General features: G+C 39.9%; 1 protein-coding gene across 4 annotated transcripts in view; it reads right to left on the bottom strand.

The window, feature by feature from the left end:
* Positions 1-26,413, bottom strand: part of ZNF106 (zinc finger protein 106) — a 56,241-nt gene extending 29,828 nt beyond the window's left edge. Inside the window, exons 1-4 of one of the 4 annotated variants that reach the window (XM_012181288.4) lie at positions 26,242-26,413; positions 10,510-10,595; positions 6,820-6,881; positions 744-941 (exon numbers count right to left, since the gene is read on the bottom strand). In XM_012181288.4, the coding sequence (XP_012036678.2) occupies positions 744-941; positions 6,820-6,881; positions 10,510-10,563 (314 nt within the window). In that variant the 5' untranslated portion in view covers positions 10,564-10,595; positions 26,242-26,413. Of the gene's footprint in view, positions 1-743; positions 942-6,819; positions 6,882-10,509; positions 10,596-14,183 lie in introns of all 4 variants that reach the window. The other 3 variants (XM_060419120.1, XM_027971709.2, XM_060419121.1) reach the window with 3 other exon arrangements.
* Between the last annotated feature and the right edge of the window lie 1,361 nt (positions 26,414-27,774).

Here is a 27,774-nt window from a genome sequence, read left to right on the forward strand (position 1 = left end):
TATCTGAAATTTTCTGCTTCATTAAACTTTTCAGATCACTAATCAGTAAGGTTCAAAATACAAAAGGCTAATACCTAAATTATAGCTGTAGGTATGAAACTATCTAGTACAAGCTATAAAACTTATATTGTTGAAGTGATTCTGACACTGTCCAATATACAGCATAAATTTATTCAAGAAATACTTACTGAAGAAATTAATAATAAAAGGATAAATCAAACTTAGTAGAAGCACCTTCACATGGTGCTTCACAAAACAATTCACAAAACAATTTTTTCCTAAGGAATGAAATAAGAAATGCTATATAATATATTCAAATGAAACTTATTTACTAATATCTTTCCACTAGAAAATTCATGAACATGAATTTATTGGTACCCCCTCCCCAAACTGGAACTAATACAAACAATTCTAAACATAGTTATCAGCATGGTAAAAATTCCAGATATGTAACAGCTATGGCTAGTTTTTAGATAGGGTCAATACTGAGGCTTGTTTTTTTTTAAGGAGTTAATACAGTAGTTCAAGCAAGCATTCCATTGCCTTTTAAGATTAAGATGGCAACTTCAAGGTAAACTTTAAGGTAAAATCTGTGGCACAACACTGCAAATCAATTAAAAATTAAATTAAATTTTAAAAAAGATAAATCTGAATGCTCCAGGATGAAAAGAATGGAAATGGAAAATGTATTCTCTCCTACACTGTTTCACATAGGCTTTAAAAAATATCAAATTATTACTCACCGACTTTGTTCTTTCCTTTGTTTTATTAACTGAATGAGTTCCTTGTCAAAATAATCTTCCTCTTCTTCTTCCTTTCCATCATCTTCTCTTTCCTGGGCATCAACATTATCTTTGTGCAACTGGCCAGAAATGTGCTTTGCATATGCAGAAAGACCCACTTCTGTAACCCCGCACACTCGGCACTCATGACTACTGTCCCTAGGGAAAGAGGGAGATGAGGGACATTCAATGCTCCCCACCGGCATGGCACACTCACCAGATCTGTTATAGTTTCCTCTGAAAGACACTGCACACTTTGGCACAGTGAAAAATTAGTACTAATCAATCTCAATGCTCCTTTCATCACTTGTAATAAGTTTGTTCATAAGTTACTTTTGAAATGAATTAAAGATTCTTTTCCAGCAATCAAGAGGCAATACACTTCAGAATAATATAGTTTAGGAGAAATCTTCTTGAATTGCTGTACTTAAAACCTTGCCAGAGGAAACGTGGTGAAAGGGGAGGCAGGGAAGGGGGCTCAGAGCAAACAGAAGTTGCTCTGGAGCACACCCATGATGCCAACTGCACTCAGAAATCCTAGTGACAGCGCTCACATTTAATCTCTGGCTCAAAACCTTTCTCCCAGTGAAAAGTAAGGGGTGGGGAAAAGAGCAGGAGGCAGAGCCAATCACAGCCTAGTAACTAAATCGGAACAGCTGGAGCTCTGCCTGGAATGTGAAGATTCCGGACTCCAGGACAAATGATAGTAGTCTCAGCAAACTTTTTTTGGTCTCAATGATACATGTGATCTACATTCTGCTTCAGAAGGGTTTATTTTAAAGGGAATGGAAAGCATTTCAGTTGTAGGAAGTTAACAGCTGTGCTAGGCAAATGGTTTTTCTCAGGTTTCAGAAAAGAACACCATTTAGAGAGACGTAAAATCAGGTTCTCAGTTAAGAAAGATAATTGAGCAGGGTTTTTCTTCTTTTACTTTACATACTTTATAATGCATCTCATATGTGGCCAGTTTAAGAAGCCAAAGTCTTGAATAAATGACCAGAGCTGTAGTAGATGAATAATTTAACTGCATTTTTCGCTTCTTGAGTCCCTCAATCAGCTCAGCTATCCATGCAGTCACTATGATAAACATCAGAACACCATGGGTACATGTGTAATGAATAGACAGTAATGTCTACTCAATAATCCAAATTGGCTTATCTCTGTATCATTTATCTTGGGTTAATACTAGTGATATTTTTGCACTTCCTATGCCATTCTATAAAAATACACAAACACATACACAAAAAGACGTGTTGTCTTTAATAAGATAGACATAGACACACACATGACTCTGCTTCATCTTTCCCCTCATATCCATCCATACATGGGCAGAATTCACTTCAGCTAACCAGAAGAGACCCTCAAAATAAAGCCCCTCATTTACTAGACGATGGTTTCTGTTACTGATCATCTGAATATTCATTTAAAAAAAAAGAAAAAACAACTTATTGAGCAACTACTAAATTCCAGGCAACAAACTAAGTATATAGTTAATGGTGACAAATTATAAACAAACAATGCCAAATAAGTTACAACAAACAAACAAAAAAAACACTGTTTTTTCACTCTGTACCTATCATGAAAAACACCTCAGAAAAATGGAGAAAATTCGTAAGCTTCCGTTTTATTTTTTTGACTTTGTAACTTAAATGCTCTGGATGTAAAATAGTCTAGAACGCTAACATTCATTTTAATGAGTTCTGACCAGATTCCTCAAGTTACCCTGAATATCTATATACTAATTCCTTCTAATTCTTCAGGAACTTAAACATACTATTTTCAGAGAGTTTTCCACTGTACTTACTACAATTATATACTTTAAAAAAAGAAAAATAATCCTCAACTTTCTTCAGTTTACCACAGTCATCTCTCAAGCAACTAAAATTATGGTAGTTCATGAATGTTAACTTGTAACAGAAAGCAAGCCTTTTCTCACAGCAACAAAGAATGAACTTTAAAATGAATATATAAATAGAAATCTATCCCCAAAGGGCAGTATCAGAATAAACAGAAGACTGTAACAAATTTAGAATACATAATTTCCCCTATAATAACAACTCAGATCAACTCAATTTTCTGGTTAGAAAATCTTTTGGGCTTTAATCTCTCTACAACTGCAATAGGTTTTTAGTCCACTTTTCCACCTAAAAATTTATACATTGCTAAACTGTATATTGCAGTACCAGGGACTTCATTCTAAAAGGTATTCTTAAACAAAACCCCTGATTTTCCCCCCTTACTTCTAAAATGCAGAGTTTAAAAAAAAGAAAATGCAGAGGGTCTTTTTTTGGGGGGGGGGTCGGCCAGTGTGGGGAGCTGTGCCTCACAGCTTGCAAGATCTTAGCTCCCTGACCAGGGATGGAACCTGTGCTCCCTAGAGTGGAAGCCCTGGGTCCTAACCACTGCACTGCCAAAGAATTCCCTCAGAGAATTTTTCATATGTCCAAACCATCAAAATCCTTCTTCAAAAGAGATAATTGGAAAACCACACTGACTTTTTAACATATTAAGGAATGCAGACAGTAATTAACTCTTAAAAATAAATATCCATAACCACAGACCTAATTTGCAATTTCCAAAGCACAATTATATGTTAGATATACATCAAATACTTAAACACAGATATTTAAAACATTTTTGCTTTCATTGCCACAAAGTGTATTAACCATAATTCTGAAGCTACTTGATAGAAAAATACCTCAAGATCCTACCCAGATGGGTACAGCAGTAAGAGCAAGATAAAGTTAACACTAAAAATGGTTTATCAGAACACAGAAATCTCTAACATTTTTCTTACAAATGAAATCAAGTTTCTGGGGATTTTTTCCTTTTTTAAGATAAACTTTACAAGAAACTTCATAAAGAGAAAAGAAAGAATTTACATTTATACAGGGAAAGAATAGGACAGATTGACCACATCTTGTGAAAATTCCAATGTGTCTATATCTGAGGTTAAGCATATTAATTACAATATGTATTCATGCTTCCAAATAGGGTATTTGGGAAACCACATGTTCTTTAAAGTTAATAGCAAATTAAATAACATTTTAACAATGCTATTTTCCAATTCTTTATCAATGAACAGTTAAAATACTACTTCATATAATATATAAAGTAATCGTTGGGAAAAAACTACTGCTGTACTTCCTGACTGCTGCTACTGCTAAGTCGCTTCAGTCGTGTCCAACTCTGTGCGACCCCATAGACAGAAGCACACCAGGCTCCCCTGTCCCTGGGATTCTCCAGGCAAGGACACTGGAGTGGGTTGCCACTTCCTTCGCCAATGTATCAAAGTAAAAAGTGAAAGTGAAGTCACTCAGTCATGTCCGACTCTTAGTGACCCCATGGACTGCAGCCTACCAGGCTCCTCTGTCCATGGGATTTTCCAGGCAAGAGTACTAGAGTGGGGTGCCATTGCTTTCTCCGTACTTCCTGACTAATAAAGGCAATAATTTTCCTCAGAGTGTTTAACAGAGGGCCCAAATTAGCTACATCCTGTTACCACACAATTTCCTTTCATATGTGAAAGGTAAAGCCTTCAGATATTCTATCCATAAGCTCCTCTTTATTAAGCTTGCTCTATCTATACCACAACAGCTGGTTGATAAATTAAGGTTTGTGCCCTTTTAATAGTATCTATCTGTAGAAACTACTTACAGGCCATATATCTGAACAAGTACATTAGGAAAAAACAGGGAAATGTTCCAGATGTCTCCAATTATGAACCAAATAAGGTACTCACTTCTCAGCAAGCCAGCATTCAAAATACAAATAATATGCTCTTTACATCTCTGTGTGTGGCTCTTTGCATTTTCGTGTACGGCTCAGCTGGTAAAGAATCCGCCTGCAATCCAGGAGACCTAGGTTTGATCCCTGGTTTGGGAAGATCCCCTGGAGAAGAGAAAGACTACCCACTCCAGTATTCTGACCTGGAGAATTCTGTGGACTGTATAGTCCATGGGGTCACAAAGAGTCAGACACGACTGAGCAACTTTTACTTTACATTCTTAGCCAGATCACAACCAAAAATTAAGTGATACTTAACATCAGAAAGCCAATTTTTAAACATGAAATCCAGAGGAAATAATCACAAACTGAGGACAGAAAGAAAAAAGATGACTGATTACTATTTGTCCCTTTTGTACAAAATAGTGATGACTATTCGTCATGATAATAAATGTTCCAAGTCAGTAAATGATGTTTGAGATTTTGTTGTTTTTTTATAGCTTTGCCAGCTGTTTTTCCTGGCTACCTCCTTGCCTTCTCCCTTGTAATTTGTTACTGGCCAGAAAACCATACCAAACATGTTTCCAAACCTGAAACCACTGTATCTAAAATATGAGTAAATTAAGTACCAAAGTGTCCTCCTCTAAATGAATTTGGGTGCTAATGCTGACGTTAATATTGTCAGTTCAGAGGCTTCAAATGCTAATTTCTTTAATATTTGACTATGCTCCAAATAACTGTAAACAGTAGACAAAATCTCCATGGCACAACTAAATTGACAAGTTGGGGGAGAGGGGAACAAGTTACAGAACAATATATATATGGCATGTAGTTCAGTTCTGCTAATAAGACAAAACAAAATCAAAACATATGTACAAGAGTGTGAACATATGGATATAAATCTGTCTACACGCAGAAGAGAGGTTTGGATAGGGTATATACTACACTGTTGACTTTCCTCTGAGATTGGAGTAGGAGGATGGGGAGATGATTCTGTATTGACTATGAACATGAATCTTAAGCTATCAAAAAGTTTTAAATGTTTTAATTAGCTGATTGGTGATTTTTGAATAAAACAAGGCATTCCTCTTAGAAAAAAATGGGCTTCTCTCCTAACAACTAGACTTACTGGCCTCATTTGTTTTGTTTCATTTCATAACACAATTCAGTCACTGAGTAGCCTAGAAAAAAGTGAATTTCTGAAGGAAGTCTATAGGAAATGGGATCAAATAATTAAGACAACCCACAAAAAGGTAATCAAAGGTTGACTGCATTTCATAGGTTCCTATGATAATGAGTTAAAGATCATATATGTTCAAGATATTATAAGGGTTCTCCACACTAAATTTGAGTGAACTTTTTTTTTTTTTTGGTAGGTAAGGAGCAGGTTTGTTTAGAGGGAAACATACTCCACAGACAGAGTGTGGCCATCTCAGAGGGCAAGAAGCCTGAACACTCTTCTACACTGCTGTGAAGACCTCAACTTCACACAGTAAGGGACTGAGACCACAGAAAAATTCCTCTTACATGCTAAACAGATGCTGAAAGTTCAGTAACATATTAATTTGCCGATACAACCTAAAACTGTATTACTTAAAATACAGATAATTCCAAATGACCTAGGTTGGCATCCTGATCAGTCTGTAACCATTATTTGTGGACTAAGGTATAATTCATATTTCTGTTTTCCAAAGTTCCTCTGTTCCATACTGTCTCCAAAGTTTAAATTCACATACAATTCAAAACATCAAAAAAAGGAAACTTAGTTGGGAAAAAAGACATGGAATATATATACATGCTACCTTTAATGTCTTAATTTCCTTAAACATCTCAAGTTTTAATTCACAAAACAGCATTCTTAAATACAGGTTTATACATAGATTTTATTTATACTAGTGAGATTCAGTGCTATTTAGCAGACTTTGGACTTCTCAGACTATTCCAACAACCAGTAAAGGTTTATGGCATGTGATAATTTGCAAGCTGCTTAGGCAATAATATGAAATGTCCTGGTTGCAAAGCTGGTGTGCAGGAATGAGAAAGCTTACTAATGACAGAACTAGCTCATCCCCATCCACCTCTGCCAAATCTATTTGCCGAAGTTCCTATGAATTCTACACATTTGAGATGTACCACAATTTATCCTTTTTGAATGGAAAAAAAAAAAAAGCTATTGTACCTGTTGTTAATTCCAAAAGACGGTTCAAGGCCATAAGACAATATTCATTTTTGAAGCATTACTATAAAATAAGCGAATAGGCCCTCAGATTCCCCCATATCCACAAGTTTATGGAAGACAAAGGTTCCATACCTGCCCTTCAGGTTCTCAAGTTCCCTGTGATGCAACATGCTCCGCATGTGTTCATCCATCTCCTTCAAAATTAAAGAAAAGCAGATTAAAGGAGAAAAACTTTCTCTGTCTTATTCAATCAACAATCAGGGCTCAAGCTCCTTGTGTTAACGTGGTGTTTGTGGTTTCTATTCACAATTCAATACTGAAAACAGTTCCTTATTAAGTAACTCTTTAGCCTGTTTTTGACATATTTTATTTTTAAATAAAGCAATAATTTTAAAAGACCTATTTAAGTGGCTTTCCAAAAAGGTTAGAAAGATTATTGTATTTAGGAGGCAAAAGACTAAATAATAAACAAATAGGTAAAATTCTAGCCCTTACAAAGTATTTACTTAAGTTTCTTAAAAAACAACAACAAAAATGCCTGAAATCACATAACTTCTCAACTACGTGGCTACTTTTCTTCATACTCTTTCCCCACTCAACAGACAGTTTCTCAAGAGTATGGTACAACTTTTATCCATGTCTTGGCCAGGGCCTGACATACACTTATTAATATCTGCTGAATGAACAGATGGATACATCAATTCTAGACAGAAGTTACAGACATCAGGGAATTTTCCTATGGTAGATCAAGATTTTAAAAATGCCTTGAACACAGCAGTTCTATCATGGCTTCATTTTCACTACCCACTCCCTTGCCTACAACAACTGATGTGTTTGGTTCCAATGAAAAGTTTGAGAATGTACTAGATTCCTCCCCCCATCCCCATCCCACTGGGACGGAAACAAAATCTATGGCAAGAGTTTCTATTTAAATGTGCAAGTGTGACACACACACTCACACACCTCAAAAAACTCAAAAGTTGTAAACGTCGGTCTCTCTGTCACACTAAGTATATATATAGCCAGTATGTCATCATTAGAGAATGGCTGTTTACAAATATAAAACTGACTCAGATGGTAAAGAATCCTCCTGCAGTGTTCAAGACCTGGGTTTGATCCCTAGGTCACAACATTAGGATACTCAGGGATGTAACATACAGTAACCCTAGATTCTTTTCTCCTCCTGAGTGTATTTGGAGCAGTCATATGTGTGTAGGTGCTAAGTCTGACTCTTTTGCGACCCCATGGACTGTAGCCAACCAGGCTCCTCTGTCTGGGATTTTCCAGGTAGAATACTGGAGTGGGTTGCCATTTCTTCCTCCAGGGGATCTTCCCAACCCAGGGTTTGAACCTGTGTCTCCGGCATTGGCAGGCGTCTTCTTATCACTGAGCCACCTGGAGCAACCACGGTTAATACTATAACAGTTTGAGAAACTAGAGGAAAGTACATCAACATAAGCTGTTTTTAGTCTATCTGAGTTTATCCCTTTCAGTTAACCCATTAATTTCTTAGACCGTATCTTAACATTTAAATCATGCCATTCCCTTGCTTAAAAAAAAAAACTACTGTTGGCTTTCCCTAAGGCAGGAGTAGATTTAACTACTCAGCTCTTATTTATTGTGATCCATGGAAAAATATGAAGAGACAAAACATGTTTTAATCCAGAGTAGAAGAAATGCCAAAAAACTTAAAATAGAAAAGTTGTGAGATATAACAAGACAGGCCACAGACTCCACAGAAGTCTGGCACCTCTGAGTAGCTCCCTATCCATCTCATATCTTCTCATCTTCCCTTCTCCCTCTAATCTAAAAGTAGGCATCAGTCAGTCAGTTCAGTCACTCGGTCGTGTCCGACTCTTTGCGACCCCATGAACCGTAGCACGCCAGGCCTCCCTGGCCATCACCAACTGCTGGAGTCCACCAAAACCCATGTCCATTGAGTCGGTGATGCCATCCAACCATCTTATTCTCTGTTGTTCCCTTCTCCTCCTACCCTCAATCTTTCCCAGCATCAGGGGCTTTTCAAATGAGTCAGCTCTTCGTATCAGGTGGCCAAAGTATTGGATGGAGTTGCAGCTTCAACATCAGTCCCTCCAATGAACACCCAGGACTGATCTCCTTTAGGATGGACTGCTTGGATCTCCTTGCAGTCCAAGGGACTCTCAGGAATCTTCTCCAACACCACAGTTCAGAAGCATCAATTCTTCAGCGCTCAACTTTCTTTATAGCCCAACTCTCACATCCATACATGACCGCTGGAAAAACCATAGCCTTGACTAGATGGACTTCTGTTGACAAATGTTTCTGCTTTCTAATATGCTGTCCAGGTTGGTCATAACTTTCCTTTCAAGGAGTAAGCGTCTTTTAATTTCATGGCTGCAATCACCATCTGCAGTGGTTTTGGAGCCCAGAAAAATAAAGTCAGCCAGTTTCCAGTGTTTCCCCATCTATTTGCCATGAAGTGAAAGTAGGCATAAAAAAGTTTTATTCATTGAAAATTTGAGTAAACCTGGTCTAAATTTTTAAAATTAGAACAGCAGTTCTTTTACATTTGTAAAGGCAGCAAGTATATTACTAAACATGATTTTAAAATTTCAGCTGATTTTCCCAACACTAATTGAAATTCTAAAAAAAAAGAAAAAAATTCTTCACCCAGCCTACTAAATGGATCACAATCAAACTCCTCAGTGGGGCAATCAATATTATCAACTATCTTCACTTAACTTACAAATTAAATTGTGGTACTATTATTTCCAGGATGAAACTGTTCTAGTCAGATAAGCCTTTTTACCTATTCCTAGATGGCACCCCACTCCAGTACTCTTGCCTGGAAAATCCCATGGACGGAGGAGCCTGGTGGGCTGCAGTCTGTGTGGTCGCGAAGAGTTGGACACGACTGAGCGACTTGACTTTAACTTTTCACTTTCATGCATTGGAGAAGGAAATGGCAACCCACTCCAGTGTTCTTGCCTGGAGAATCCCAGGGACGGGGGAGCCTGGTGGGCTTCCATCTATGGGGTCGCACAGAGTCGGACACGACTGAAGCGACTTAGCAGCAGCAGAACTGTTATACTCCCTTCTACCGCTGAATCTTTGTATTTTTCTTCCACCTAAAATGCCTCTTCTCCATTTCTTGTAAGCCATTTCACTCCCAAACATCTTTCAAGGATCACTCAGACTTGCCTGGCTAACCTCACTCATGGTAACTTTCCTAGTTCTCTGTATATCCAATGGCAATCAAGAACATCTTAAAAGCACAGAGGGAAAGTTCCTCAGTATTTAAGCTAGATGAATTCTTAGAAAGCAAATATAAGAGGCAGGGGGTGGCGGGGGGTGGTGGGTGGCAAAATATGAGACAAATTGCAGATAATTTCCTTAAAGCACAGGTAAATTCTTTTAGTTTTTAAAACAGTGTTTTTCTTTGAGCAACATCCCCACCTTGTGGATGTCTGAGGATATAGTTAGAACCACTGCTGCTATGCTGTGACAGGCTACAAATCAATGCCATTCCCTTAGCTAATCAGAAAGCTGTTACAATCTCAGCCTGAATTTTAATATATTTTCTCTATAACTGGTTACTAGATGAATTTCTCTTTATCATACTGTTAAGTATCTTCAAATTCCACGTACAGGTTTAATAATATAGTTACTGTCTTCATAAGGCAGTAATGAGAAAGAAACCAGTGGAATAAGACTAAGGTTTAGGAAAGAAGCATAAATGAGATGTTGTTAAAAGCTTTTACCCATCTATACATTCCACATGGTGTCTCTGAAAAAATGGTCAGTCATAAAAGCCTCAGATTCTCTCTCTTCTATTATTACCTTTTTTGAGCTGTACACAATGTGGCACAATATGCATTTTCGTTCTCGTACCATATTGACCAGATCTGAAGCACTCAACGTCACACCTGTAATGAGGAAGTAACATTTAGTAACATTTTCTTCCCAGATGTCCTGAGTTTCATCTTAACATAGCCCAAAATACAAGTCCTGCATCTCCCTAACCTCCACCCTGCTCCTACCCCAGTCTACCCATCTTGGTAAATGAAAATTCCAATTTTGCAGGACCCTAGGGCAAAAACTTTGGGAGCCATCCTTAATCCCACCCACCTTCTCATCCCATATTCACCCTCATCAGCAAATCCTGCCGGTCCCACCTTGAAGCACATCCAAAATCTAGCCACTCCTCACAGCTCAGCACATTCATCCTCCCATGGCACCAGTCTACTGACCTGACTCCCTATTTCCACTCTTGTCTATATTCTCATGAAAGTGAAAGTGAAGTTGCTCAGTCATGTAGCCCACCAAGCTCCCCCATCCATGGGATTCTCCAGGCAGGAATACTGGAGTGAGTTGCCATTTCCTTCTCCAGGGGATCTTCCGGACCCAGGGATCGAACCCAGGTCTCCCACATTGCAGGCAGACGCTTTAACCTCTGCGCCACCAGGGAAGCCCTCTCTCATGATCCATCCTCAAACCAGGAATCAAAGATTCTCAGAATGGAATTCTTTTAAAATTTAACTTAGATCACTTAGGGCTTCCCTGGTAGCTCAGCTGGTAAAGAAACTGCCTGCAATGCAGGAGACCCCTGTTCAGCTCCTGGGTTGGGAAGTTCCCCTGGAGAAAGGACAGGGTACCCACTCCAGTATTCTTGGGCTCCCCTGGGGGCTCAGATGGTAAAGTATCTGCCTGCAATGCGGGAGACCTGGGTTTCATCCCTGGATTGGGAAGACTCCCTGGAGGACAGCATGGATGACCTGACTCCCTATTTTCCCTATCCTCACAATGATCTATTCTCAAATCAGCAACCAAAGATTCTCAGTTCAGTTCAGTCGCTCACTCGTGTCTGACTCTTTGTGACCCCATGGATTGCAGAACACCAGGCCTCCCTGTCCATCATCAACTCCCGGAGTTTGCTCAAACTCATGTCCATCGAGTTGGTGATGCCATCCAACCATCTCATCCTCTGTCCTCCCCTTCGCCTCCTGCCTTCAATCCTTCCCAGCATCAGGGGCTTTTCCAATGAGTCAGTTCTTTGCATTATGTGGCCAAAGGATTGGAGTTTCAGCTTTAGCATCAGACCTTCCAATGAACAGTCAGGACTGATTTTCTTTACGATTAACTGGTTTGATCTCCTTGCAGTCCAAGGGATTCTCAGGAGTCTTCTCCAACACCACAATTCAAAAGCATCAATTCTTCGGTGCTCAGCTTTCTTAATGGTCCAACTCTCACATCCATACATGACTACTGGAAAAACCATAGCTTTGACTAGATGGACCTTTGTAGGCAAAGTAATGTCTCTGCTTTTTAACATACTGTCTAGGTTGGTCATAGCTTTTCTTCCAAGGAGCAAGCATCTTTTAATTTCATGGCTGCAGTCACCATCTGCAGTGATTTTGGAGCCCCCCCAAAATAAAGTCTATGTTATTTATAAAGAAACTGTTTCCAGTGTTTCCCCATCTATTTGCCACGAAGTTATCTGGAACTCTTTTAAAATTTGAGTCAGGTCATTTAACTCCTCTGCTCAGAATCTTCCAGCAGATGTCCATCTCACTTACAGAAAATACAAAGTCCTTTGTCACGGGATACAAAATCCGTTTCTCTCTCATGCTCTGACTCCATATCCTATCACTCTCCCTATAGTGCTCCATTCAAGTTACACTGCCCTCCTTCCTTCTGTTCCTTGATCACACTAGGGATTTTCCCACCTGTGGCTTTCTATATGTCCTGTTTCCTCTGCTTGGAATAGTCTTCTTCAGATATACTTATGGTTCTCATGGATCACTCCCTCACAGTTGCCTCGTCGGGGAGGCCTTCCCTGTCCTCCTATAGAATTGTACTTCCTGCCCCCCATTTCTTCTATCCCCCTAATAACCTTCTTAATTTTTTACTTTTTAGTAGTTCAGTTGGAGAAGGCAATGGCAACTCACTCCACGACTCTTGCCTGGAAAATCCCACAGATGGAGGAGCCTGGTAGGCTGCAGTCCATGGGGTTGCGAAGAGTCGGGCACGACTGAGTGACTTCATTTTGACTTTTCACTTTCCTGCATTGGAGAAGGAAATGGCAACCCACTCCAGTGTTCTTGCCTGGAGAATCCCAGGGATGGGGGAGCCTGGTGGGCTGCCGTCTATGGGGTCGCACAGAGTCGGACACAACTGAAGTGACTTAGCAGCAGCAGCAGCAGCAGTAGTACAATGGTAGACAGCTTCCAAAGATGGCCACAACATTATTCCCCACCCCATGTTCTCTTTTGCGATGTGACTTTGTCACCACTGCCCATCAAAAGGTAGAGTCCCTCTCTGTGACCTGTTTTGACCAATAAAATACAATGGAAGTAACAATGCAATTTCTGAGGTCAGGCCTTAAAAAATCTGCAGCTTTGGCCTTTGCGCACTGGGAACACTTCCTCTTAGAACCCAGACACATGGAGAGGCCGAAAGGGAAAAAACTGAGGGCACAGCTGAGCACCCAAACAACAATCAACGCCATTTGACAGTCACATTGGGCTCTCCAGGTCCAGCTGCCAATGAGGTATCCTAAGTGAGACCAGTTAAAGAACCAGGCAAATGAGCCCTTTTCAACCCAAAGAATTGTAAGAGTCAATAAAATAACTGTTTTAAGAATTTCACAATAGCTTGTAAAACAGCAAGAAATATCTGAAACAAGCATCTTTTACTACCTAACATAGTATATATTGTATTTCTCTGTATCCCCAATTATAAATTCCACAAGAACAAAGGCTGTATACTTAATTCCTAATACAGGTCTAACACTGAAAAGTGTCTGGCATACTGTTGGCATTCTGTAAGTATTTACTGAATTGTTCCAAATAGGATTATCCTGGGTATTAAATATGAGTCAGAGATAACTGGATAAATACTGAGGTTTGGATTAAGACCAGAAGGGTCTCTACAACCCTCCAGCACTACCATACTTTCTTCCTGCATCTCTGCAAGGATGCCCTACCTGAGAATTTAATTCCACTCCCCATGCAAACTTATTTTTCTCTCCACACATACAATACCAGACTCTATTTAATAGAGTTATTTGCGTCCTCATCTGGGCTTTAAGTTCCTTATGGGACTTAAAACTGTGAGGTAATGAAGTTATGCTGCTGCTGCTAAGTCGGTTTAGACATGTCTGACTCTGTGCGACCCCATAGATGGCAGCCCACCAGGCTCTGCCATCCCTGGGATTCTCCAGGCAAGAACACTGGAGTGGGTTGCCATTTCCTTCTCCAATGCATGAAAGTGAAAAAGTGAAAATGAAGTCACTCAGTCGTGTCCAACTCTTCGAGACCCCATGGACTGCAGCCTACCAGGCTCCTCCATTCATGGGATTTTCTAGGCGAGAGTCCTGGAGTGGGCTGCCATTGCCTTCTCCAGAGTTGATATGATTCCAGCTAAAAAGACAAAAGTGTTTTAACTTGCACATCCCTAAACTGGGTAAAAATATAATTTCCATTACAGTTTCTAAAATACTGAAATTAACTCACAGTCTTCCATTTGGGAATCACTGCAGAGAAGGCAATGGTACCCCACTCCAGTACTCTTGCCTGGAGAATCCCAGGGACGGGGGAGCCTGGTAGGCTGCAGTCCATGGGGTCGCGAAGAGTCGGACACAACTGAGCGACTTCACTTTCTCTTTTCACTTTCCTGCATTGGAGAAGGAAATGGCAACCCACTCCAGTGTTCTTGCCTGGAGAACCCCCAGGGATGGCGAGCCTGGTGGGCGGCCATCTATGGGGTCGCACAAAGTCGGACACAACTGAAGCGACTTAGCAGCAGCAGCAGCTCTCTTTAAAGGGCTTAACAAGGATTAGAAGTCAAGGAAATAGAAACCATCCAACTCTGCAATCTCAAAATGCTTGAGAGGTTACATCATATAGGTCAAGTAAGTGTGAATAAACAACTGCTGTCCTCACTTGGACCACCTTATATTTCTGCCATATCACTTAAATATACTTATTATGTAATCTTTCATATTTTCTCCAATGAATTATGAGAATTACCTGCAAATTTCTTAGTCATAAGTCTAAAAAAAAATCCTATAGTAAGTACCTTTTCTCAATATCTTATTATCCTAATACAATTATCATTCCCATAGGCAAAAACAGATTCTTTCCTTTCAGTTTCTCATATTTAGTCAACAAATCCTGACAGATTTCAATTTTTAAATTTTTGTTATATACTCTTCAATGTGATAAACCTGCATGAGCTTATTTCTATTCTCCCTTCCCCCAACTGCTATACTCACTAACATTTCCTGCCCTAACTCCTGCTCCCAATATATGAACTAGTTTTAAATCCAAGCAGTTCATTAGAACCACCTACATAGCTTATAAATAAAAAGAAATACAGCTGTTAAGGAAGAGCAGAACTATTATTGCATTAGTCTCCAGACATTCCATTCTGCACTTCACCATGCTCTCCCCATACTACTAGTCACTCAGAAGTGACTTAAACTGGTCAGTAAGTGAGCCTTTAAGTAATCACTATCTTCATGAAAGAAACAAATCACCAGTCCAGGTTCGATACAGGATCCTTGGGGTTGGTGCACTGGGATGACCCAGAGGGATGGTATGGGGAGGGAGGTGGTAGAGGAGTTCAGGATGGGGAACACGTATACCCCCGTGGTGGATTCATGCTGATGTGTGGCAGAACCAACACAATATTGTAAAGTAATTAGCCTCCAATTGAAATAAATAAATTAAAAAAAAAAGTGTTGCCTGTATGTAAAAAGTTATTGATTTTTGTATATTGTTCTAATAAAGGCTAGCTACCTTGCTAAACTCTCAAAAAAAAAAAAAGTAATCACTATCTCATAACACTGTAGTCCATCTCAAACATCAATATCAGATTATTCCTCTAAATATTTATGAAACTCAAGGCTGGAAAACAGCATTTAGCGTCAAAGAACTTTATCTGAAATATTTTCACATTATCCCATTAAAACAACCTGCTATGTAAGTAATAACAGGTTGTTTGATGGTGGGTATGTCTGATCTCCCTGACCTTACCATGAGGAAGGAATCTGACAAGAAAGGTCTGGAAGTATTTTGGGGCACAGGAACCTATAACCACAACTTTCAAAAGCTGTCCTATTTACTAGGTCTGAGTTCTGGCTGGCTCTTGTTTCCCAAGGTAAGTGACTGGTGATTTCCTGAATCCAGTATATTTGATGGCGCATAAGCTCATAAGCATTTACTTACTAGCATTCTTATATTATCTGCCCTAACACAACATTCAGCAGGAATATATATATATACCAACCACTTTTTATTAGAAAACACAGGGTTAAAACAAAAACAGGAAGTTAAGGCTGTGACCCAGGAAAAGTGATTCAAAGTCAAGCATCCAATTAATGAAGTTGTTCAGACTGCCCATCACCAGGCAAGAAAATGGACAGGGCAGACCACAATCTGATTCTTTATCTTGGAATCAGAACTATGATCAGATTCCAATACTTCTCAATTCTGGAACTTGGAAGCATTATGTCCTAGAGGGAAAAATAACCGAGAAAGAAAACGGGGAAACATCAACTCTAACAAAGTAATAAAAATGCTATCTAAAGTTACCATCACGTAACAGAGTAGGTCATAAGATAACTTATACAAACACTGTTTTAAAAGTTTAACTGGGTGGCTTGTTGCATTTATTTAATAGTTTTAAAAGTTTTCTTTCCAGCCTACTTGGGCTTCCCAGGTGGTACATTGGTAAAGAATCCACCTGCCAACACAAGCAACATGGGTTTGACCCCCAGGTGGGGAAGATCCCCTGGAGGAGGAAATGGCAACCACTCCAGTATTCTTGCCTGGAAAATTCCATGGACACAGGAGGTTGATGGGCTATAGTCCATGGGATTACAAAGAGTTGGACACGACTGAGCGACTAACATTTTAACAGTTTACATTCCTGTATTCATCACTTATATATATCTCAAAGCAACCCCAAAGATCCACATAGCAATTTAAAGTTCTATAACATAAATTATAATCACTGCAAGCTGAAGGAGCCCTGATAATTGTTTACCATTCTTCTCAAAAAGCTTTGTTGTTCTCCATGCATCTTACTGCTAACGGTTCATTCAATAATTTTCATCTACTTTATACAAGTATGATTATAACAGCAATTCTTTTCATAATTCTTCTTACAAAATCTTTTAAGTTAATGGGTGATGATACCACAATATTGGTGTAATGTGTAATGTAGTAAAGCATTTACTTTAGTAGTTTTAATTGATGCTAATAGCTTTCTAAATGCCTTTGTCTTGTATTTTAAAAAACCATTAAGTCTCTAAAAAGGTCACCATATATTTCAGTGTATTTTAAGAAGGCTTCCCTGGTGGCTCAGAGGTTAAAGTGTCTGCCTGCAATGCGGGAGACCCAGGTTTGATCCCTGGGTTGGGAAGATCCCCTGGAGAAGGAAATGGCAACCCACTCCAGTATTCTTGCCTGGAGAAACCCATGGACGGAGGAGCCTGGAGGGCTACAGTCCATGGGGTCACAAAGAGTCGGACAGGACTGAGTGACTTCACTTTCAAAGTCGTGGTTTAAAGGGTTTCCCAAGTGGTGCTAGTTGTGAAGAATCCACCTGCCAATGTAGGAGATGTAAGAGGTGCAGGATTGATTCCTGGGTTAGGAAGATTCCCTGGAGAAGGGAATGGCTACCCACCCTAGTTTTCTTGCCTAGAGAATCCCAGGGACAGAGAAGCCTGATGGGCTCTAGTCCAAAGGATCGCACAGTCGGATACCACTGAAGCGACTTAGCAGGAACGCACAAAGTAGCAGTATCTGCAAAGTAAGTTTACTAAAAGTTCACATGCATTCTGGAATGAGGCAATGACATATCCAAAATCTCAGCAATATAGTAAAAGATATGTTTAGACAGAATTAGCTCCTGTTCAAAAGTACAGTATTCCAAGAGCTTGAAAAATTTCCCAGGCTCAAACTTAGCTTAAAAGTATCAGCCTAAAAAGAATACCTGTATAATATATCCTCCTCAGTGGTCTGACTGGTTCCAAATAGGAAAAGGAGTACATCAAGGCTGTATATTGCCACCCACCTTATTTAATTTATATGCAGAGTACATCATGAGAAACGCTGGGCTGGAAGAAGCACAAGCTGGAGTCAAGATTGCCGGGAGAAATATCAATAACCCCAGATATGCAGATGACACCACCCTTATGGCAGAAAGTGAAGAGGAACTAAAAGCCTCTTGATGAAAGTGAGGGAGGAGAGCGAAGAAGCTGGCTTAAAGCTCAACATTCAGAAAACAAAGATCATGGCATCTGGTCTCATCACTTCATGGGAAATAGATGGAGAAACAGTGGAAACAGCATCAGACTTTATTTTTTTGGGCTCCAAAATCACTGCAGATGGTGACTGCAGCCATGAAATTAAAAGATGCTTACTCCTTGGAAGAAACATTATGACCAACCTAGACAGCATATTCAAAAGCAGAGGCGTTACTTTGCCAACAAAGGTCCGTCTAGTCAAGGCTATGGTTTTTCCTGTGGTCTTGTATGGATGTGAGAGTTGGACTGTGAAGAAAGCTGAGCGCCCAAGAATTGATGCTTTTGAACTGTGGTATTGGAGAAGACTCTTGAGAGTCCCTTGGACTGCAAGGAGATCCAACCAGTCCATTCTAAAGGAGATCAGTCGTGGGTGTTCTTTGGAAGGAATGATACTAAAGCTGAAACTCCAATAGTCTGGCCCCCTCATGCGAAAAGTTGGCTCACTGGAAAAGACTCTGATGCTGGGAGGGATTGGGGGCAGGAGGAAAAGGGGACGACAGAGGATGAGATGGCTGGATGGCATCACTAACTCGATGGATGTGAGTCTGAGTGAACTCCGGGAGCTGGTGATGGACAGGGAGGCCTGGCATGCTGCAATTCATGGAGTCGCAAAGAGTCGGACACGACTGAGCAACTGAACTGAACTGAAGTGGTCTCAGCGTCAAACTGTTGCCAAAAGCTTGGCCTCTGTACACCAGTGCCAAATCAAACCCTGGAGACAAGAGTTTGGGGTGAAGCTGAAAAGGATAGCTTTACTGCTTTGCCAAGCAAAGGCACACCCTGACATTTGGCTCAACTTGATGAGGGATTTCATAACAGTGGCTCAAAGGTGGGGTCTCTGACAAGACTAGGGTGTGAATGCCCTTAATCTCATCTCAGGTGGTCTCAGTCTCCTAATCCTGATGAGCTTCTCTGGTCCTTTTAATCTTGCCTCAGGTGGTTTCTTGGCTGCTTCTTCCTTGACTAGCAAGTGTTTGAATCTGCCTTTTAGAACTCTAGGAAGATCACAGAAACTAGTCTTTACTGCAAGAAATGGAGGACAGAAAGGCCTCTGTGCCTGGGAGCCCCACAAAGCCCTGGTAAGTTTCAAAAGTACTTGAGAAAAAAAATAAATACTTGAGACGGAATCCTATACTTTTCCTAATTCCTTACACCCACAGCAAAAGTAATCTCTTTAAAATGCAAACCTGATCATAATAGTCCCTTGATTTTTGTCCCCATATTGTATTTTGGAAAATTTCAAAGGCAGAAACGTTAAAAGAATTGTATAGTGAATATCCTACATCCAGTTTATCGTATATCCATGTTGTTGTTCAGCTGCTAGGTCGTGTCCAACTCTTTGCAACCTCATGGACTGGAGCACACCAGGTTTCCCTGTCCTTCACTATCTCCCAGAGTTTGTTCAAACTCCACTCCACTGAGTTGGTGATGCCATCCAACCATCTCATCTTCTGTCGCCCCCTTCTCCTTTTACCTTCAATCTTTCCCAGAATCAGGGTCTTTTTCAATGAGTTGGCTGTTTGTATCAGGTGGCCACAATATTGAAGCTTCAGCATCAGTCTTTCCAATGAATATTCAGGACTGATATCCTTTAGGATTGACTGGTTTGATTTCCTTGCAGTCTAAGGGACTCTCAAGAGTCTTCTCCAATACCACACTTCAAAAGCATCAATTCTTTGGCCCTCAGCCTTCTTTATGGTCCAACTCACATCCACACATGACTACTGGAGAAACCATAGCTTTGACTACAGAGACCTTTGTTGGGAAAGTAATGTCTCTGCTTTTTAATATGCTGTCTGGCGTCTGTCATAACTTTCCTTCCAAGGAGCAAGCACCTTTTAATTTCATGGCTGCAATCACCATCCGCAGTGATTTTGGAGCATCTGAAAATAAAATCTGTCACTGGTGTCCATATATCCACCACACAGATTCTATGGTTACCATTTTACTGCACTTGCTTTATTGGCATCTATCCACCTATCTTTGAACACTTTATCATGAGGTATTAAGATGTTAACATTTTTCCTGAACTTTGGGGGTCTATGTTCATAAGACAACTGTTGTTAATTTTCTTTTAAATCTGCAACATCTTTATCGAGTTTCAGCCTCATGAGTGTTTCTCTTTCGTCTATTTTCTGAAAGTTTATAAAAGATTGATGTTATTTCTTCTTTAAATACTTGATAACATTCACCAATGAAACCACTGTGGGAATCTTATTTTTTTAAAGTAATTCCATTTAATATAAACTAATTTAGATTTTATTTCAACTTGTGACAGTTTTAGCACATTGATACTTTCAAGAAACTGTCCATTTTTAGCTCAAATTTGTTCAAATAAAGTTGTTTGTAATATCCCCTTATTATCCTACAGGATCTGTAGTGATGCCTTTCATTCCTGATACTAGATATCTGTCATGTGCTTTTTAGTATCAGTGTACCAAGGGGTTCATGAATATTGTTGATTTTTTTCAATGAACCAACTTCTTGCTTTGTAATTCTATTGGTTGTTTTTCTATTTCATTATTCCTTCTATTGTCTTTATTATCTCCTTCCTTCTATCTACTTTGAGTTTAGCTTCTTGCTTCCTAAGGTAGAACTTTAGCTCCTTCATTACCTTTAAACTTTACTAAAGCAGATGTTTAAGTTATAAGCTTCCGTCTAAGAACGGCATTACCTCTATCCTACAAAACATTTTTTAGCACTTTTAAATAAACTATTTATTTTAGGATAGCTTTAGATCTACAGAAATACTTTATTTCCATACTTTATTTCCTTTCTTTTCCCCTAGTATCCTTTTTTTTCCTCCAGAATTTCACCGAGTGTAACTTTTTTTTTTTTACTGGACTTATACAAGTACTTTCTTCAAATTTTTTCACATAATAACTGGTTAGCTATACATTCTTTCATTCTTCTAATGGTCTTGACACGAGAGATTATAACAGGCATCCTTGTCAACCAGGATACGATATACATTTAATCATCATGTCTCCTTAGGCTCCTGGCTATGACAGTTATCCCACAAATTTAGGTGTTAAATTTTCATCATCTAGTTCAAAATATTCATTGATTTCTCTTATGATTTATTCCTAGATTCATTGATTTAGAAGTTTCACTGAGCTTCCAAATATTTGCAGAATTTTGTTTTTTGTTTGACATCTTGATTTCTACGTATTTTAACCCCATTAGGATCAAAGAACATATTTTGTAGTATTTCGACCCTTTTAAATATATTAAGACTTAATGTGCAGGAAGCACCTGGTCTATATCCACCGCTGGGGAAAAAAGTGTATTCTGTAGTTATCAGGTAGAAATCATATGTAACGATTTTCTGCTTGTTCATAAATGTCTATCAATTGCTGAGAGAAGTGTTAAAATTACTGTGATTGTCGTCTCTTCCTTTAACTGTATCCATTTTTGCCTGTTATATTTTGAAGCTTTGATATTAGACGCATACATACTTATGTCTGTCTTCCTGATGAACTGATCCTTTTATTATTATGAAATAACCCTCTTAATTCTGGCAATACACTTTATCTTGAAATCTACTTTATCTGATATGAAAACAGCCACTCCAGCTTTCTTATGTTTACTGTTGGAAAGACCTATCTTTTGGCATTTAGCCAATCTGTCTTTATGCACTGAAATCAGTGTTTATTCCACTGAAGTAAACAAAGTTATTCATATGGGTGGATTAGGACTAACATTATATTTTTAACCTCCTATTTTTTTGTTTGGCTATACCTGTTTCCATCTTCTTATGCGTTATTCACTTCAATTTTTCTACTAGCTTTTTAGTAACACTTCTTTGCAATATTTTTTACCATAGGGTTGCTCTAGGATATAGAGTATATATCCTTTTCATTTTTACCCTGAACCACTTTACGTAATATGTAGAAACCTTGTAACAATACATGTTCATTTACCCTTACTTTCCATTCTGTGATCTATGGTATATGTTTTATATCCGTAACACATGATGAACTCCACAAGATGATTTTAAGTCATAGATAGTATTAAGATATTAAAAGGAAAAAATAGTTTATATTTATCCAGATTTTTTTTTTACCATTTCTGATGCTCTTCATTCCCTGTACAAAGAATCAAGTTTCCATCTGGTATCATTTCCCGTCAGCCTGAAGAACTTCTTTTAGCAATTCTTGTAATGCAGATTTTCTAGAAACAAATTCCCTTGGTTTTATCTGACAATATTTTTATCTTGTTCTCAGTTTTGAAGGCTATTCTACTTACTCTGGAATTATGGATTGTCAGATTTTTCTTTCAGCATTTTAAACATCCTCTATTCACTCTGCTCCATTTTAATTTTCTATGCTTCAGTTTCCATATTTATAGAATAAAAATAATATCAGTACCAATGTCAGAGGGCTGCTATGAGGAGTCCTCTATAAATTGGAAAATCCATATTGTTTTATACAAAGCAGGTACTAAGTCTTTGCTATATTTAGTTACTAGTATAATTAATTGCTTAATGAATGCCTCTTCCAATAGAGTGCAAGCTCCATGACAGCAAGCAGGAATGTCTGTCTGGTTCACCATTTTATCCCCATTACCTGGCACATCATCTGGTATAGAATAGGTATTTAATATCTGTTGAATGAACAAGCAGAAATCAGCAAAGATATTTGGACTAGATACATAATAAACACTGGAGTATAACCTTCAAGAGTACTGCAGAAATCAGCAATGATATTTCGACTAGAAACATAATAAAAACCTGGAGTATAACCTTCAAGAGTATTACTGTTTTAGGTTATACTACTAAGATAGTTCTTTACATGAATGTCAGAATTTACCCTGATGACATATACACATGTAGAATATCCCTACTGGGATACTCAAGAAACTATTAAGTCACTGCCTCTGGGAAAAGGAACTGAGGACCTGGGGGTCAAGGATTTACTTTTCACTATAAGCTCTTTTGTACTTTCCTCCCTAAACACAAATTCAACCAACCACGATGGTACAATACTGTAGTATTTTTTTTTAAACTCTGCATATAAGTGGACCCACGCAGTTCAAACCCATGTTGTTTAACAGTTAACTGTATTATCATTTTTTAAATAAAAACATTTTTTAACTCATAATATCAAGAAGTTTGACTTTTACATATTTTGAACTTTCAGAGTGGTTCTAATCTGGTTATCACACCACATAGATCAATTCCAATTTACTGATACTCCAAAAAGTGTAATTTCATTAGATACTGATTACCCGTCTAAGAAGATACAAGGGGACAAATAGTATAACTATCAAGAGTAATAACAATTTTACATTCATATACTAGTTTATAGTTTACAAAATATGGTGGGAAACTGCATGACCTTGGAATTAAACAAAAATACCTAATGTGTTTACCACCTTGAGTAAATTTTGATTTCTCCAAACTTCAATTCTTTGAGAACAATGCCATCTAGTTATCAGAGCTTCAGTCTTAAAAAAAAAAAAAAAAAAAGACAATTTCTTGCAGTGAGTTTTGTCTTTTTAAAGGTAATTATTTGTGTTTCAAATAGTTAACACTATAGTTTTAAAGTTATAAAGGTACAAAAGGGATTACAGCTGGTTTTAAGGGGGTGAAATGCAGTTTTATAAAGAAGGACCCAGACTTAACTACCATAACCCACTAAGCAATCTCAGCATCACTACTGGGGGGGAAACTAGAGTACCCAGTCTGATCTTTGACATAGTCCCCAAGTGTTTACCTAAACAAATCAAGTATTACCTCTACCTTCAACTTTATAGTAACATGTTAAATGATAGAAGAAAGCTGAGCACCAAAGAATTGATGCTTTTGAACTGCGGTGTTGGAGAAGACTCTTGAGAGTCCCTTGGACTGCAAGGAGATCCAACCAGTCCATTCTAAAGGAGATCAGTCGTGGGTGTTCTTTGGAAGGACTGATGCTGAAGCTGAAACTCCAGTACTTTGGCCACCTCATGCGAACAGTTGACTCACTGGAAAAGACCCTGATGGTGTGAGGGATTGGGGGCAGGAGTAGGGGACGACAGAGGATGAGATGGGTGGATGGCATCACTGACTCGATGGACATGAGTTTGGGTAAACTCCGGGAATTGGTGATAGACAGGGAGGCCTGGTGTGCTGCAATTCATGGGGTCGCAAAGAATCGGACACGACTGAGCGACTGAACTGAACTGAAGAATCAAACAGAGATCTGGATAACTGTATTACTCTCTTTGAGTCATGAAGAAAAAAGAAGAGGAAAAAAGTAACTTCTAGATTTAAAAAGACTTCAAGAGACGTAACAGTCAAACTCAATGCATAGACCGATCAAAACCTGTAAGAACAAGAAAATGGGATAATTTGTGGAAATTTTTAAAAAGGATCGCATATAACATAAACTGTTGTTCAGTGTGATTATTATACAGGGCTACATAGAAAAAATTTTCTTTTCATTAGAGACTCATATTAAAGTATTTAGGGTGAAATATCAGGAATAAAAATAACAAATACAGTAAACTATTAAGGAATTTTTAAACCTGAGTGATCAATTTACAGGGGGTTCAAAATAGTATCTTCCCTACTTTTCTGGATGCTTAAAAGTCTTCACAATAAAAAAATAAAACAAAAAAGCTTACAGAGAAAACTATTGTTCTCCCACTCCTGTTTCCTAGCCACCTCCACTTCATCAGTTTCTTATATATTCTAACAGATATTCTATGCATATCAGTTCAGTTCAGTTCAGCGGCTCAGTCATGTCCGACTCTTTGCGACCCCATGAATCCCGGCACGCCAAGCTTCCGTGTCCATCAGCAACTCTCTCGGAGTTCACTCAGACTCACGTCCATCAAGTCAGTGATGCCATCCAGCCATCTCATCCTCTGTCCTCCCCTTCTCCTCCTGCTCCCAACCCCTCCCAGCATCAAAGTCTTTTCCAATGAGTCAACTCTTCACATGAGGTGGCCAAAGTACTGGAGTTTCAGCTTTAGCATCATTCCTTCCAAAGATATATACCTACAATAATCACCATTCACAGTTCTCCCTTTTTAAATATCTTCCTTTTAATCAAAGCAATTGGTTTTGAACTAACCTGATCAGACTCTACACCTCCTAACTCCTTCCAAGCCACTTTAAAACCATCTAGTATCTTTAATTAAGGCTATCATTTTCTAGACTAAATAGTTAACTCTAGAAACTGTAACTGCAGTATAGCTGCTTCTCAACCGAAGTGCTTAACAATATCTAACTTGATGTAACATGGGGAAAATTACCTTTCCATCCTATTTGAATTCACCACTTCCCTAGCTAAGTTAGGCAAATTACCATCAAACTTTCAGTGACGTCACCTGAAATGTGCGCCAAAAAAAATAACTTCCATTATAATAATTCATTATTTTTTGTGACAGACCTGAGTGTATCTGGCACATGTGTAGCAGGTGCTAGATAAATGCTAACTGAACCTAATTATTATCTTTTATTGTTTCACTAACTTGAGACCAGGGCTCAAAACAAATTTTAAGATTTTCCAAGGGGCTTAGAATAGTATTAGGCTCTTAGTAAGTGTTCAAAAGTTATTTTGCCTTGAGTAAATCTGATATAAAACATTATGGTGGATAAACACATTTGCTAGATTAAGAGAACTTTCCTTAACTACCATGCAGTTCCAAATTGTTAAAAGCCACGGAAATAAACTTCCAACAAGACGGCTTAATCTGATTCTCAAAGATGATTAAATTGAGCAGACTGAAGGGGGAGTGGTGTGCAAAGCATTTCCTCTCCATAATTATGCACTGAGATTCGGACTAAATGTTAAATTGACATATAGTAAGCTCTTCTTAATTAGTAGCTATTAAGACGCATCCCACCAGGAGAGAAGTCCGAAGGAGGAAAAAGAACAGAAGCTGTCTGTCACAAGAGGTTGAAAGGTGTCCGCGGCCTGAGGCCCGCAGGCCTTTAAGGGGTACCTGGGTCTATGGGCTCCCTGCTGCCCTAGAGGGAGAAAGTCAGCGACCTCCTCGAAAGGTCAAGCCTCTGGAGCCACGTTTCCCGCCGGAGCTGGGAGGAGGGCCGGAACGCCCCCGCGAGACACTGTATCCCGAGGCCAGAAGCACCGCCTGCCCGTAATCCCGCGCGACCCCTTCAAGAACGACCCGCAGCCCCCGCGCCGCAGCCCTCAGGCGCAGAGACTGGCCGCTTCCTGCACCCCCACAGCCTCCCTACAGTGGCAGACCACCAGGTCCCTGGGGTTCCGATACGCCTCGGCGCCGCCCGGCCCTTTGATACTCACACTCACAGCCGACCCCTCTTACTCCATCAGGCCGCCGAGGCGCCGGCGAGGGAGCCCATTGACGCCCCAGCCACCCCCCCTCAGCTTTGGGTCCGGCGACCCGCTCCGGACCCGGTCCCCACCGGGAACCTCCACCGCCGCCGCCGCCGCCAGAGCGCAGGCGCACAACGCTTCCGTCGCGCTCACTTCCCCCCACCCCCTCCGCCGCGGTCCGCCTTTCTCAACAACCTAGCTTTATTTGAACACACGAGAGTGAACAACGGACACAGAGGAACGAGACTTTACTTCAAAAGAATGGAAGATCACAAGGCAGCCCAGCTGGCAGACTTATCCCGCTGCACCGGACTCTGCTGTAACGCTGTAACCAGCCTCCCTCCTTTCTTTTCCATTCTTTTTGCCTTTTTTTAGGCTTCCCTCTTACTCCTACTCTCTTCCTAAGTCCCCACCGTTCCCCTAAGCAGTGGCAACTGTTGTGGCTAAACTTCCAATCATTCTTTCCTTGTAAAATTTACTGAAGCTTATTGACAGGTGCAAGAGCTTCAGAACAGACAGTCCCGAGTTCAAATCTTGACTTGCTGCTGCTGCTGCTAAGTCGCTTCAGTCGTGTCCGACTCTGTGTGACCCCATAGACGGCAGCCCACCAGGCTCCCCTGTCCCTGGGATTCTCCAGGCAAGAACGCTGGAGTGGGTTGCCATTTCCTTCTCCAGTGCATGAAAAGTGAAAGTGAAGTCGCTCAGCCGCGTCCGACTTTTAGCGACCTCATGGACTGCAGCCCACCAGGCTCCTCGGTCCATGGGATTTTCCAGGCAAGAGTACTGGAGTGGGGTGCCATTACCTTCAGTTCAGTTCAGTTCAGTCGCTCAGTCGTGTCCGACTCTTTGCGACCCCATGAATTGCAGCACGTCAGGCCTCCCTGTCCAGCACCAACTCCCCGAGTTCACTCAAACTAATGTCCTCGAGTCGGTGAAGCCATCCAGCCATCTCATCCTCTGTTGTCCCCTTCTCCTCCTGCCCCCAATCCCTCCCAGCATCAGAGTCTTTTCCAAGGAGTCAACTCTTCTAATGAGGTGGCCAAAGTACTGGAGTTTCAGCTTCAGCATCATTCCTTCCAAAGAACACCCAGGACTGATCTCCTTCAGAATGGACTGGTTGGATCTCCTTGCAGTCTAAGGGACTCTCAAGAGTCTTCTCCAACACCACACTTCAAAAGCATCAATTCTTTGGCGCTCAGCCTTCTTTACAGTCCAACTCTCACATCCATACATGAATACTGGAAAAACTATAGCCTTGACTAGACGGACCTTAGTCAGCAAAGTAATGTCTCTGCTTTTGAATATGCCATCTAGGTTGGTCATAACTTTCCTTCCAAGGAGTAAGCGTCTTAATTTCATGGCTGCAATCACCATCTGCAGTGATTTTGGAGCCCAAAAAAATAAAGTCTGACACTGTTTCCACTCTTTCTCCATCTATTTCCCATGAAGTGATGGGACCAGATGCCATGATCTTTGTTTTCTCAATGTTGAGCTCTAAGC

Source organism: Ovis aries, chromosome 7 (assembly GCF_016772045.2).
Source record: "Ovis aries strain OAR_USU_Benz2616 breed Rambouillet chromosome 7, ARS-UI_Ramb_v3.0, whole genome shotgun sequence".
NCBI lineage: Eukaryota > Metazoa > Chordata > Mammalia > Artiodactyla > Bovidae > Ovis > Ovis aries.